This window comes from Pipistrellus kuhlii, unplaced genomic scaffold (assembly GCF_014108245.1).
Source record: "Pipistrellus kuhlii isolate mPipKuh1 unplaced genomic scaffold, mPipKuh1.p scaffold_m20_p_14, whole genome shotgun sequence".
NCBI lineage: Eukaryota > Metazoa > Chordata > Mammalia > Chiroptera > Vespertilionidae > Pipistrellus > Pipistrellus kuhlii.
Genome location: NW_023425449.1, coordinates 3355942 through 3370245, shown reverse-complemented (window position 1 = coordinate 3370245; position 14304 = coordinate 3355942). Strand labels below are relative to the sequence as shown.

The window sequence follows — 14304 nt, the reverse complement described above, 5'->3', positions numbered from 1 at the left end:
CCACCTCCTGCTCCCTTCCTCCAGGTGGCTCAGAGTTCGAATGTCCTGAGAGTTTCCAGGCCTGACCAGCCTCCCCTCCCGCCCTGCTGCAGGACCTTCCTGGCTCTTATGGCCCCTTACTTGCCTCTTGTCTTTCTTCCCACTCAAAGCACACATTTCTCTGTTTTGCTCACTAAAATGAGCCCGGCATACAGCAGGCACTCAATACAGGTTTCTCGGAGGAATGCATTCCAGGGGCCTTATATATACGACCCCGTGAGAGAAGTCCTTCCGGTTTCTTTCACTAGTTCCGGTGAAGAGAAGGGGCGGAGAGGTTAACTGACATTCCCACGACCTCCCAGGAAGGAGATGGCAGAGCCTGAGCCTCCACCAGGTGTGAGGGGCCCAAACCCCATCCTTCCTCCTGCCTCAGGGCAGCCCGGGAAGCCAGCCACACGCTGTCCCCGGAGCATGTCCTTCTGAGGAAAGTGAGGGTTAGAAATAGAGCAAGGGTTAGAAATATATTTTAATACATTCTCGGGTCATCTGATTTCCCCTCAGTTATTTACTTTCATAATTGATGAAGAGAGGACTTTTAGAAGGCTATCTGAAAACCCTACCCGCTAACTCATTTGACAAGACAGCTATTAAGCCTATACCCACCCTAAGTCTGGAAAACACGTGGTCCATGCCAGTCAGCAGCTATGGGAAGCAGCTGACCACGGACCTGGGACGTGCTGGGCCCGAGATAGCATGCATTTTAATATTAAAGTGGTGTTTTCTTTCCTCCCCAAACGGCGGGAAATGTGCACGCAGCTGGGAATACGGAAACCCTCCAATGGACTCCAGGCTCAGCGCTTCCTTCTCCTGTCCTGTGGGCAGTGATCAGGAGGGCATCGCCCGGCACAGGACGCTGGCACTCACCCACGAGCCTTCTCCCCGCCTGCCTGGGCCTTTATAACCACCTCGGACCTCTGCCATTTCCAGGCCTGCCCAATATATCTTCCATTATGGTTTTTAAAAATTAAAGAATAATTTCTTGCCAAAACCGATTTGGCTCAGTGGATAGAGCATTGGTCTGTGGACTGAAAGATCCCAGGTTCGATTCCAGTCAAGGGCATGTACCTTGGTTGCGGGCACATCCCCGGTAGGGGGTGTGCAAGAGGCAGCTGGTCGATGATTCTCTCTCATCGATGTTTCTAACTGTCTATCCCTCTCTCTTCCTCTCTAAAAAATCAATAAAATATACTTTAATAATAATAATAATAATAATAATAATAATTTTTTGCTAGTTTTAAAGAGAAAAATTGTGATTCCTGGTGACTGGATGGATTTTGTCGAGACAGGACTTTTGGTTGGAAATGGGGGATGCAGAACAAAAACTCTTGATAGATTATAGACATCAACTGTAAGGACGCGATATGTATGTATATATGCTGACAATCTGAAGATAAATAGAATATAAATGATAATAGCTTAGCTATTTCCCACTTTCTATTAAACTGCCTTTGTTACTAAAAAATGGGGAGTCATAATTGAGGCAATTTTATTATTCATGGTTGTATGTATAGACCTTTTCTCATAATGGTGGGCTTTTTAAGTAATTTAAATAAACAACAACAAATGAAAAAGACTGGACATATTTTACATGCGTCGTGTCATTTCAACACTACCTTTTCATGCAAAAACATCCCCTACCATCTTTGTAATTCAGAAAACTAGGTTTTTATAACAACCAGTATCATCTCCCAAAACATTAGATTATCAATTAAGAGAAGACCTGATTTGGTTTGGGAGAACAGATTAAAAAAAAAGTCCTGGTTCCCTGGCTGGTTTGGCTCAGTGGTTTGAGCATCAGCCGGAGGACTAAGGGGTCTCAAGTTCGATTCCCGGTCAAGGGCATGTACCTTGGTTTCAGGTTCATCCTGGGCCCCTGTCAGGGGACATGCGAGAGGCAACCAATCCACGTGACTCTCTCACATCCATGTTTCCCTCTCTCTGTCTCTCCCCCTTCCTTCCACTCTCTCTAAAGTATAATGGGAAATATATCCTCAGGTGAGGATTAACAAACAAGAAAAGTCCTGGTGGAGTGACAGAACACAGCAGGGCAGACGCCACAGGACAAGGTCATATCCCAAACTATCTGACCCGACTCCACACACACCCGAGCCTGGGGAACATTCTGGCGCCGTGACAGCACGTGTTTGCCAGTTTCTCGTCCACACGGCCCAGTGGCAGAGTCGGCGAGCGTGTGAGCGCAGACACACTTACCGTGGCGTGGGAGATGGTCAGCATCCCGTTCTTGACCGCGCACTTCCTCCTCTGCCACACTTTGCGGATCCTGCAGAGCCAGGCAGACAAGCTGGTTCAGGGTCTGTTCACTCGGGGACAGGCGGTCGCCATGCAGCGTCACGCATAGCCAACATCACAACACAGAACCCCCAGGGGGGAGGCGGGAAAGCCCGCAGGTAACCCACCCCGATGCTCAGGACGTGAGCTCAGGAACACAGGCCCGCGGAGGGGTCTGTACGTACCCGTCGCTTTTCTTCAGCAGGTACCCCTTCTTCTCGCTGCCGTACTCCTTGTTGCCCTGGAGCTGGTGCATGCTGTACCCGCCCTGGCGGCTCTGGGAATCCTAGGAGAGATGGGCCACAGGTGAGTCACACACTGGAGAGCCTCTCCCGTCCTTGAGCCTCGGCCCTCGGGCAGCCAGGTCCCGGCCTTTATTCTAGAACAGGAAGCCAGGCAGTCACAGGCACATTCAAGGCGGAGCTGGGCCTGGGGTCCGGGCCTCCGAGCGCCAGTTCAGATCCCAGCTCGGCTTCAAACATGCGGGGACTAGTCTATGATGACACCCGTTCACACCGGCAGCCAGGCAGGCACGCGAGGGACCGCAAAACCAAGCCCATGCACCCGGAAGGCAAGCGCTCCTGCCTGGGTGTGCCTCTCGTCCCCGCGCACACTGCGGGGGGTGGGACAAGAAGGGCACCTTCTGAGGGAGGGAGGAAGAACTGCTATACAGTTCTTACTCTGTAACTCACTAGTGGTCTGCAAAATGTATCTACAACCACGCTTTTAATAAAAAATTAATCTATTGCAGTGACAAGGGTACTGTGTAATGAAAAGGGTGACAAGGGTCGAGAGCAACATGGATGCCACTGAGCTTGACTTAATGTGAGGGCGCCACTGAGCTTCGAGGGGTTTCTGTAAAGACGGCACCGTCCTTACTGGGGAGATGCAGGGGGTGATCTAACGGGGAACTAACTGGACTACGAGAAACAGGGCCGCAAACACAGACACAGGACAACACGTTCTCACCCACAGCGGGGGGGGACTTACTCTCCTAGACTTCGATCAGGAAGGGCAAAAGCGACAGAGGAAAAAAAGGCAGAACATTTGAAAATAGAGTTAATTTCATTGACAGTCTTATCACTCACAATTTAAGCACTTTTTATAACATACAGAGAAAACATCGTTATAAAGGTGACACTGGAACAAACTCATATACAGGCATCTCCAGGATCACGATAAACTTTGGCACAATAAAATATCTGTGTTAATTCAATTTTAGTTCAGGCCATTTGAGGGAGAGCAGAGAAAAGGCCAAGTGGAGAAAGAAGAGGAACACGCTCCCAAGATAACACAGCAGACAAACCTCTAAGTGTGTGCACAGAGACCAGCACCCAGGGGGGCCCGGCGGGAGTGACTTAGAAAATCTCAACAGAGCCGCCGCTCAGCTGGCTGGAGCACTGTCCGGAGCCCCAAGGGGTCACGGGCTTGATTCCCAGTTGGGGTACACACTCCGGTTTCAGAGTTCATCTCCAAGCGGGGTGCGTATGGAGGGCAACCAATGGATGTTTCTCTCCCACATCGATGTTTCTCCCCCTCTCTCTAGGATCAATCAAAAACATATCCTTGGGTAATGATTAAAAAAAAAAAAAAAAAAAAAAAAAAAAAAAAAAAAAAAGCCCCAACAAATTTCAGAAGGGTTCTTTTCCTTTTGCTTTTCCGAGTGGAGAGAACTTTCTATATCCAGTCCCTAAGCAGCCTGGAGGAGGGATGGAGAAGAGGCGGGAAGCTCCGTGAGCCTGGGGGGTACTGATGGCTGGTGCACAGCAGGCTGGAGAGGGGGAGCCGCTTTCTGGCCTCAGAAAGGACCACACTCCTTTAAGGCTGTTGTACATGTGATGAGTTCAGTGCTCAGAAGCGCGCCCCGAACCCTGACAGCCGAGCCCCGTGCAGGCCCAGAGGACACTGACGGCGACACAGCCGGTCTCTGAGGTGGGGATCACCCCGCACTCACTGTGCTCTCCCGAGCGGAGGCCACCAGGCTGACTGCGCCTTTCTAGGCAGCCGAGTCTGCTAAACTGGTTGCAAACTCTATTCTCTTAACCCCAGTCACTTCTTTGTCTTTAGCCGGCCGGATCCCCTGCAGCTGAGCCTCCGCAGGGCCCAGAGCCTGGAACTCCACGGGACTTGGCTGGCAATGGCCTCCCTGACAGGCGTGCCCAGGCCTCTGGCTGGAGATCTGACCCGAGGGATAGCAGAGAGCAGCCTGCCTCGACAGCGCCCCTAGTGACAGTTCCGGGAACTACAGTAGGGATACAGGATGGAGAAGGATAGGGCTGGAGAGAGCAGAGGTGTTGTACAAAACCTGAGGCCAGATCCTGAAAACCACAGAACTGTCTGCCTGAACCCAATGGAACTGTGTTAAAGTCGCTCAGCTTTGAGCGTGGGCTCGGGGATCTTCGCCATCCCCCTACCTCCAGAACCTGAAACCCAAAATCGAAGCTCTCCTTGGATTCCAACCCTTCTTAAAAGTTGGCACCCTTTCACCAAACTGCACTTCTCTGCGTATGCCCACATAATTCCTGCTCTGTCAGGATTTAAAATTATGATTTTTTTCATTTGCATTTAAAAATTATGCCTCTCCAACATCAGTCCATTTGCTAACCTTTAAAATAAGTCTTATGTTTAAAAATGAAAGAGCTTACATATTTAATAAGAATTTAGATGTCGATAATTTAGAAAACTATTACATCCTGTACATGTACCATCAAGACAGCCCTTACATAGAATTATTACAAGCCTAAATACACTCTACATTGTGAATAACATATCGCATGGGCCTGGCTTCACATTAGACAGAGATGCTTTTACAGGTAAAGGAAGTGGCTGAACTCTAGGCTTTGACCTCAGAACATGATTCCATGAACCCGAGCAGGGTAGAAGCAATCTATTCCAGAAATCTGGCATGAAACAGTCCCAAATTATCGGCTAATGAGGTTTTTTTGTTTTTTTTTTACAACTTAAGAAAGTCATACACTTGATGCTTTCTGCACTTTGAGAAATAACGGCCATTCAGCTTGCACCGAATACATGAAAAGAGGGCTTTCTTTTCTGAGAAAGAAAACCTCAGAGAATGTTAGCACCAAATAAAAACAAAAGAGGACAAAACTGAGGGGATGAAACAGGTTCCGAATCCTTTGCCAGCATAATAAAAATTAGCAGGTATTCAGGGAAGAAAATGCAAATGCAAAAAAAAAAAAAAAATCGTTCAGGGGAAAACGAAACAAAACTAAAAGCAGTGAATTTAAAACAAAACCTTGGGGGGATTCCATGATGTGAGCCAAGAAATGTACAAAACAGGTGTCACTTTTTAGTTCAGTTTCCCACTCTCTATTAGCAGCACAGATTACCTGACTTTATTAGAAAACCTTTGAATACATTATTAAGGAGAAAAACCTCCAGTCTTTTTAAACTGCAGGCAAGGACACACTCATCATTGCCTTAATGGGGTCCTAAGAGTGTCTGGCACCCAGTCTGAGGACAGACCCCTGACAGGGAGCTTCCAATCTCCGCTGTATGAATGGAGCGGGCACCAGCATCCTTCCGTCTCCTGGTACTAAATACTTACCGAGCAGCTCTGGTGCCCGGCGGTGTGCCAGGCTGTGGCAGGCGCTGCGAGGACAGAGACGAGCCAACCCCAAAATCTGTCAGACACGAGTGAACCCCAGGATGGTATGCTATCAAGAGGGGCTCACACAAAGTGGGAGGGGGGGGGTTGGAGATGACTTATGGACATCATCTTCAAGAAAACATTTTCATCCCAAAGAATATGCATGTAGCAAGCAGTTCTTCAGGGAGGCTGCACTGCTATCAAAGCTTAAGATGCCTAATTCCACAGGACATCTGCCACAAGTCATTAGAGAATTTTATTTTCATGAGAAAAAAAAAATAAAAAAAAATGAGTCTACCCCAAATCTGGGAGTCCCATACACAACGCAAGTTCCTGAGGCTTCCTGAGCTCGGGCCTGGGGGTGGGGCGGGCTGTTCAGTGATTTCTTGGGCCTTAATTTCTCGGGTTAGTCTCCAGATGACTTTACACCTTCTGGAACCGGAGAACCAGGGTGAGAAACCTCTGGCTGAAAAGCTCCTTTCACGTGTAACGGAAAGCATTAAAAATCACTACCTTCTTAACACAGCTTGCACTGAGAGATGATAACCAGCCTGAGAATGGACTAGGCATGCTGTGAAAGTTCAATTTTACTTGTAAAATACTCTGGACACGGTGCTAATGGAAACTCATCACTCATTGATTTGGCAGGAAGTTAAAATCAGTCAGGCCGTGTGCATTTCTGCATGTACACACGCCTTTGGTTTGTGTGCAACTTTTCCTTTAGTCATTAGCATGAGCAGAATATCCCTGTCTCTATACACCACAGAGAGCCTACAATAGCTGTTTTTCTTTCTCAAGAAAGCGTCCATATGTAGGAAATAATCCCGAGTGGCAAAACAGGTAGGAAGTGGTTAAGTACGTACCGATCAGTACAAAACCTCAAAAATTTCTCTAGACCAGTGGTCGGCAAACTCAGTCAACAGAGCCAAATATCAACAGTACAACGATTGAAATTTCTTTGGAGAGCCACATTTTTTAAAGTTAAACTTCTTCTAACGCCACTTCTTCAACACAGACTCGCCCAGGCCGTGGTATTTTGTGGAAGAGCCAAAGAGCCGCAGGTGGCTCTCGAGCAGCAGTTTGCAGACCTACCCCCTTCCTCCACAATCTGGATCTTCCTATTGCTCTGTGCTGAGCGATTGCACCCTCAGGTGCAGGTGCTGGCCGAGGCTCTGCATGACGTGGGCGCACAGCACACACGACACCCCGGCTCTGTCACCTGTCCACAGGTGAGCAGGGGCCCAGCGTTAAAGGGCTATAGCCTCCTCTCACTTCACAACACCCAACGAGCGTGCAAACTAGAGGCAGCAGCAGCGAGGGCTCCAGGGCCCAGCGCAGAAGCACCTGCAGGATGGGTGCGCGGGACCAGGGAGCTGGGCAGGCTCCCCACGCTCCAGGGGGCTCCCTCTGTTCTGTTGGACTCATGCACTCCTCTCAGACATGTTAGGAGACGACAAAGAGCTGGCCACTGTGAGATAATACCATGAGGAGTTAAGAATATTAAAAATGCTATATTTTATGATGATTAAATGTTGCATTTAGAGATCACACTTAAATTCAATGCGTAAGAATTTCACGATGCACACAGGCACGTTGCCACCTTTTCCGTGTGACAACGGGGCCTATTTAACTTAGTCTTAGCTCGAAGCCCGTCCCTCCGGTGTGCACCCCGAGCCTTCTGCCCGGAAACCGCATCTCACGCCTCCACCCACCACATCCATCTCTGCAGTTTCCCCGCACTCGGCATCTCCCCTACAGCACCCACACCGCTTTAGGCACAGCTCCTCCCTCACACGGCTGACTCTCTCCACCTCCTACCGGAGGATGACCTCAATGGTCAGGACTAACGCTGACTGCCCAGCACAGCTGCTGGCACACTGTAGGTGCTCATTAAACGTTTGCACAACAAATGAGTAAGTACGATGTATGATTAAGGGTCTGAGCAGTCATCTAACAGCTACCAGGCTCCGTATACTCCACCCCAGCATCTAAAGACTCTCACCCCCGTTTTCCTAACTGGGGGGCAAAACTTCTACAGGGTTGTGCCTCAGACCATTTCTCTATCCCCCCGCCCCACCTGCGGCTGCCCGGAAAGAGACACAGGGATGTGCGCTGCCTTGTCCCTCCCCCTCCGCAGTCTGAGCAGACTCTCCCGAAAAACACATCGGCAAAGCCAGGCCAGAAAGGCTAGCCACGGAGCTGCAGGCCGGGGCTCAGGACACCTTTCCATAAGGAGAGGGGGAAACAAAACACGGTTCTAGCCTGGGCGGTGCAACATGTACACGAGGGTCTGGGGTCTCCCCCGTCCCACCCCGCCCTGGCAGGAAGCTGTCAGCACCCCAGTTCTGCAGGTTGGGAGACATCCATACCCCCCTGAGCCCCGCCTGCCCGGCCAGTCCTGCTGGAGACACTGAGCACCTACTTCTTTCTGATCGAGCTGGAGAGAGGACTTTATTAAGTCCCGGAGGGCGGTTAGCTGTTTCTTTTCTTCATCCTGGGTTTGTTTTATCTACAAGAGAAAAAAAATTACTTCTGTCACTTACCTTTTATGCCTTTATGAGCAGCATTTAATTCACCCCGATACACCACACATCGAACTACTTAATGATATAGCTGATTGCCTTACTCAGATCCTTCACGTGGTCTCATTTTTTATATGAGATGCACAATGTTCTAATCCTGTGAAGGTTCCAGTGGGTTTTGAGATGAGTGAATAATGCAACATGCTTTCTTATTAAATAACGTCTCTAGGCTAGATAATTAAAGCTCCGCTTTAAACAAAGCTAAGAAATAACGTGAGTCATTTGCTCCCGGTTTTTCCAAAGGTGGTAGTGATGCCACGCTGACCTCGAAGGCCCAGAAGAGATCCCTGGAAACTGAGGAGCAAACCCAACGGGCCCACGTGAGGGCACAGAGCCCTGCCCGAGGGCAAAGGCCGGCTGCCTTTTCCACACGTGGAACCTGATCACAACCAGAGCCACGCTCACTAAGAGAAAAGCAGGACAAGCTACTTACTCTCTGAAGGGAGACAAAGACACCCGGCATTATCTGTAACTCTAAAAACCGTATTTGAACATACATAGTTGCACTCATAAAACATATATGTAATTTTTAATATGATCCATTGCCAAGCGATTTATGGGGGATAAAGGTTGACATTTATACATATGCATTTAGTTTTTTTCCTCAAAGAAGTTTTCCTTTTGCTACTATATTATGTGAAAAATATAGAGGAAATATAATGCAAGCAAGCTCCCAAAATTCATAAACTTACTCAGAGACAGTGCATTTTTATCCTTTCACAATAAAATCATTCTTTTTGCGAATGCTGACTGAAGGGCACCTGTGATATTACATGAACCCTGAACAGAGAGTCATCTAGAAGCAACCATTAGACGCTCCTCCCTGCTCCTCCCATGCTCCCCAAACACTCTCTGGAACATTCCATCACTGATGTCTGAGTAGAACTGAAAGTTTATCTGTCTTTATTGGACACATCACTTAATCGGTCTTTTTGTCTTTAACACTCTTCCAGTACAGGTTTCACAGTTACTGATACTTGTCTGCAGAGCAAGGTAAATACATTATGTGTTTCATAAAGAACTCACGTTATATAAGTCAGCAGCCAGTTTTTCAATGTATTGTTTCAACTTGTCAGCCGTTTTCAAGCCATCTTGAAAGAAACTACAACGGAAAACATCAGAGTACAAACATGACATGAACCATAATTACCAGAAAAATCCAGAAAGACATATTTACTCTCTACCAGGTATCTACACAAAACATGTATAAATCGGGTTTCAGTGTTTTGTAAAAGATGTGCCAACCAACACGCATGGGCACTACGGACACGTGCCAGCAAACATCACGCAGACAATGCAACCGCAGTCGCTGTCCACGCAGTGCCTCCCGCTGTCACTCCACACGGAACAGCTCCCCTGGTTGTGCCTGATCTGAGCTCAAAAGAGAGAGGAGGACACACTACCTAGCGGGGTACCACCCACGGAGCCTACCCGGACACTCCAAGGAGAGATGGATGGGACTAGAAACAGAGGCCGGAGAAGTCAGTTCCCAAAGGTCCCGAGTCCTGACACACACCTGAGGCGCAGGATCTGGGGTCAGGGCACCGATGACCAGGAAGGCTTTATCCTACCACGGACACAGGAGGTGCCTTACTTGAGGGGAGCAACCTGGCGTGGCTGAGCACTGACCACACGCCTAGCACACTTGGCACTTCACATAAACTGTTTTTTGTTGTTTTTTTTTTTTTTTTAATTTTAATCCTATCTAATAAAAGAGTAATGTGCAAATTGACCATCACTCCAACACACAAGATGAATGCCCCCATGTGGTCAAAGATGGCTGCCCCCATGAGGACACAAGATGGCTGCCACAAGATGGCCAGCAGAGGAGGACAGGTGGGAGGGAACAGGCCTACAGGGGAGGGCAGTTGGGGGCAATCAAGCCTGCAGGGGAGGGCAGTTAGGGTGACCAGGCTTGCAGAGGGCAATTAGGGGTGACCAGGCCTGCAGGGGAGGGCAGTTAGGGCCTCTAATGTATATATGTACGTGTGTGTGTGTGTGTGTGTGTACATATAGATATATATGTATATACACACACACACACACACACACACACACACACACATTTCTTTATTGATTTCAGAGAGACGGGGAGAGAAAGAGAGAAACATCAATGATGAGAGAGAATCATTGATTGATTGCCTTTTGCACACCCCACCCTGGGGGTGGAGCTCACAACCTGGGCATGCGCCCTTGGCCAGAATCGAACACGGGATTTTCACATAAAACAGGCAGATTTTCACATAAAAATTACCAGAAAGCCCACAAAAGTAAACCAGAAAAGAAAACAAGGAGTGAAAAAGCAAATGTGGTGTCACAGAGCCTCCATCATAAAAAGGGGACCTGACCACATGAACAAACTAAAATGGGGACCATGGGCGCCTCTCCCAATATACCAGCCGCCCAAGCACAAGGGCAGTGTCCCTGCTGCCCAAGTGACGGGCTTCACTGATGTAGACGGTGAAGAAAATAACACAGCCCCAAGCAGGAGAACGTGGCACAATGGCGCTGTCACAGGTGAGATGCCGAGGGAGGAGGGAGGGAAGCGGGGCGCCGGGAAGGCCTCCAGGGACAGGGACAGTGTCTGCAGGAGGGGCTGAAAGGCCGTCACGGCAACGCCAGCTTTCTAGGTAGCAGCGATTTCAGGGAGCCAGGCAGCTGCACTAATGTGAGTGGCTGATGTGAGAAAACACTGACTATGGCCAATGCCGCTTCACAGGAGGCAGCTGTGGAAGGCCTTTATCTCCCTGCGCAGTGACCGAATGAAGACCGGACGGAAAGAAGCAAGAAACCACAGTGCAGCCGAAACCGGTTTGGTTCAGTGGATAGGGCATCGGTCGGCGGACGGAAAGGTCCCGGGTTCGATTCCAGTCAAGGACATGTACACTGGTTGCGGGCACATCCCCGATAGGGGGTGTGCAGGAAGCAGCTGATCGATGTCTCTTTCTCATCGATGTTTCTAGCTCTCTATCCTTCTACCTTCCTCTTTGTAAAAAATCAATAAGATATGTATTTAAAAAGAAAAAGAAATAAAAGAAACAACAGTGCGGGCCCTCCCTCGGGATCTGTGTCACCATGGCCACATGCCACTTACTTGCACTGGGCGTGGTAGTACTTGATGAGATTCTGCAGCAGGTCCACGCCCTTTTTGGTCTTGATCTCGTTGACTTTGATGAGATACTGTGGGAGTGAAACAGAAGTGGATGCTGTCACTGCCCATGGGGCTCTCGGGCAGGGTTTCGGGGGGCAGCCCCCGCGGTGAGTCTGCGCCAGGTACTGGCCTCGGCGGTCCTCAGGGTGTGTGAGCTAGCTTAGGGGATGCCCATCGGCACAGGCACTAGTGGACAGTGGGTAGCACGTTAGCACCTTATAAACGCCCGTGATTAGTTTACTAGACAATCAGAGATCCACACAGCAAAGCATTCTGGGATAGCGGACTTAGTTCCTCTGGCGCAGTGGCTCTCAAACTTAAGAGTTCAGGTCGAGACCTGCAAGATGGAGGGTTTTTGCTGAAAACAAGTGGAACAGCTTTCTCTTGAAGGGATACGCCCTGAAGCATTAAAACTTTGAGACCAAGGAGGCAAGGTAGAATTTTTGCTACTAAAAATGAAAGGAGGAAAACAACGTGTTAGTAACTTAGGCACCAAACACCACCAGCTCTGATTTTCACAACTGGCCGAGGTTTTCTGCTGGCACTGTCTGCCTCTTGTCCACGGGTTTCATTGTGTGGGGGTGTTCATGAGCAGACAAGTTCAAGAAGGAGCCAAAGGTTTATTGGGATGGGGGAAAAATTAAGGAAGAAAACCTCAAAACTGAGAAAACTCTATCCATTTTCATAGTCTCCCAAAAGCACAAAAGGAACTCCAGTGCGCAGCGTCAATGTCAGAAGGGGTGGGTCTCTCGGTCAAGGATGCCAGTGTTCAGGGGAACACAGTTTGAGAACCACTGCTGTAAGTTGAAGGAGCATGCTTTTGTTGCATTTTTTTTTTCAAGACCTCAGAGGCTTTCTCAAATGACCACTTCATTTAAACTTTCTTTCAAACTAGACACAGGGTTAAAAACAAACAAACATGCTCTACACCTGTACCAGTAAAACCGGAGAGTCACCCATGTTACCAAAATTTGCCTTCCCACACTCATTCCCAGGCAACAGGAAGTTCTCACCCAAGAATCCTGCTTTGAGCCCCACAGGCTCCAGGCTCAAAACAGAAGGCAACAGGGGCGGGGGCGATCCCAAAGGCTTGGAGAGAAACGAGATCGGAGTCCCTCAGTAACTGTCCCGCCTCTCCTCACCAGACACAGCCGCTCTCCGGCTTGGAGGCCGCTGCCCGCAGGAGGCCCGGCTAGCCAAACCCCAGGCGAGGGAGTGGCCGGATCCCCGCGCACCTCGCACATCTGCAGCTGGAAGAGGCGCCGCTCCTTCTCCATCTCCTCCGCGATCTCCGCCCCCGTGATCTCCGTGCGGATCATCCCGTGCTGCTTCGCATGCTCTCTCTTCTCCTTCTCAATTTTCGTGCTGGAAGGGAAGCAGATGCCACCATTAACACACACACACACACACACACACGCACGCACGCACGCACGCACGCACACACACATGCACACACAGCTTCCTTTTGGTGAGAACTACCCAGATCTGTAGGACTTCAGTGGACAAAGCACATCTTGTTTTGCTGTTCCTGTGTCCCACAGAGGAGCTGCATCCTGCAACAGGTCTAGACCAAGTGTTTTTCTCCCGTTTTGTGAACTCACACCCCCTCCGTAAGGACTCAGTTCTGTGTGGGCCAGGTGTACCGCCACTGCCTGGGGGCAGGGCAGTGCTGGGTCCACACGGGAGCGTTCACACCCCGCCCTCAGAGGACGGCGAGGTGGCCCACAGCCCTCATCTACGTCAGCCGGCCACGGCCGGAGCCTCTTTCTTCCCAGCTGCATCTGTAACTGTCAGTGCACCAAAGTATTCCTAAGACAGCAACTCTCAGACGACACAGTTATTACGTCAGCAATCATGAGAGTAGTGAGTAGTTTCGGAGAAAAATATCGAATCCTCAATGTTTCTTCCGCTTGTCATTTTGCAGTTACTGCCACCTTCGGAAATGCTTTTATACTCTTATGTTTACAGTTATCGAGTTGTCAGCCAACGGTTTTATTAAGTGCTTTCAAATCTATCTCTCCTCCCGTCCCCCGCACAGCCTGAAGTCAGGCGACTTGGGATCATAATAATAAAGGCACGTGCAATGCTCCGCGAGGAGGTGCACCAGGCCCAGGCCCAGGGCTCCGTGCGTCACCTCCCGACCCCTCACAGGCCCACCAGACAGGCCCACCTTTTGGCCCTGTCAAGCATGCACTACTCTATTTTTTGTCCTTATAAGTTAAGGGCTCTGTCTTTTTCCCAGTCAATCTTCTTCACAGGAAAATCATGAAGACATAAAACAAACAAACAAACAAACAAACAAACACACACTTACAACTTTGTCTCATAATCTTTCCAAGCTTTGTCAAATGGCTTCTTAAGATCCTTAGAAAAAGAGAATGAAACGGAAATTAAATGTGCTGTTGTCAAAAGGCGAGTGAATAATTCTGAAATAACATCTTAGCAAAACTGCCCTCCTTTATGGGATGCTGGGAACTTTATACAGAGCCACCTGCATGCACATCACACTGTGACTTCAGACGGGAGGCCTGGGGTCGGCAGGGCGAGCATCCTGGTCACGCCTCAGTGATGGGGACCCAGGGGGCCCGCGGGGTCCAGCAGTGATGGAGCCCATGCCCTGCCCACCCACCAAG

General features: G+C 49.3%; 1 protein-coding gene across 5 annotated transcripts in view; it reads right to left on the bottom strand.

Moving 5' to 3' along the window:
- ASAP1 (ArfGAP with SH3 domain, ankyrin repeat and PH domain 1) overlaps window positions 1–14304 on the bottom strand; it is a 189732-nt gene that overhangs the window by 31675 nt on the left and 143753 nt on the right. For 3 of the 5 annotated variants that reach the window (XM_036437548.2, XM_036437550.2, XM_036437552.2), the window contains 8 exons: window positions 13986–14035; window positions 12907–13036; window positions 11615–11700; window positions 9547–9622; window positions 8361–8447; window positions 3319–3327; window positions 2514–2614; window positions 2251–2320 (listed from right to left, as the gene is read on the bottom strand). In XM_036437548.2, the coding sequence (XP_036293441.1) occupies window positions 2251–2320; window positions 2514–2614; window positions 3319–3327; window positions 8361–8447; window positions 9547–9622; window positions 11615–11700; window positions 12907–13036; window positions 13986–14035 (609 nt within the window). The remainder of the gene's footprint in view (window positions 1–2250; window positions 2321–2513; window positions 2615–3318; window positions 3328–8360; window positions 8448–9546; window positions 9623–11614; window positions 11701–12906; window positions 13037–13985; window positions 14036–14304) is intronic. The other 2 variants (XM_036437549.2, XM_036437551.2) reach the window with 1 other exon arrangement.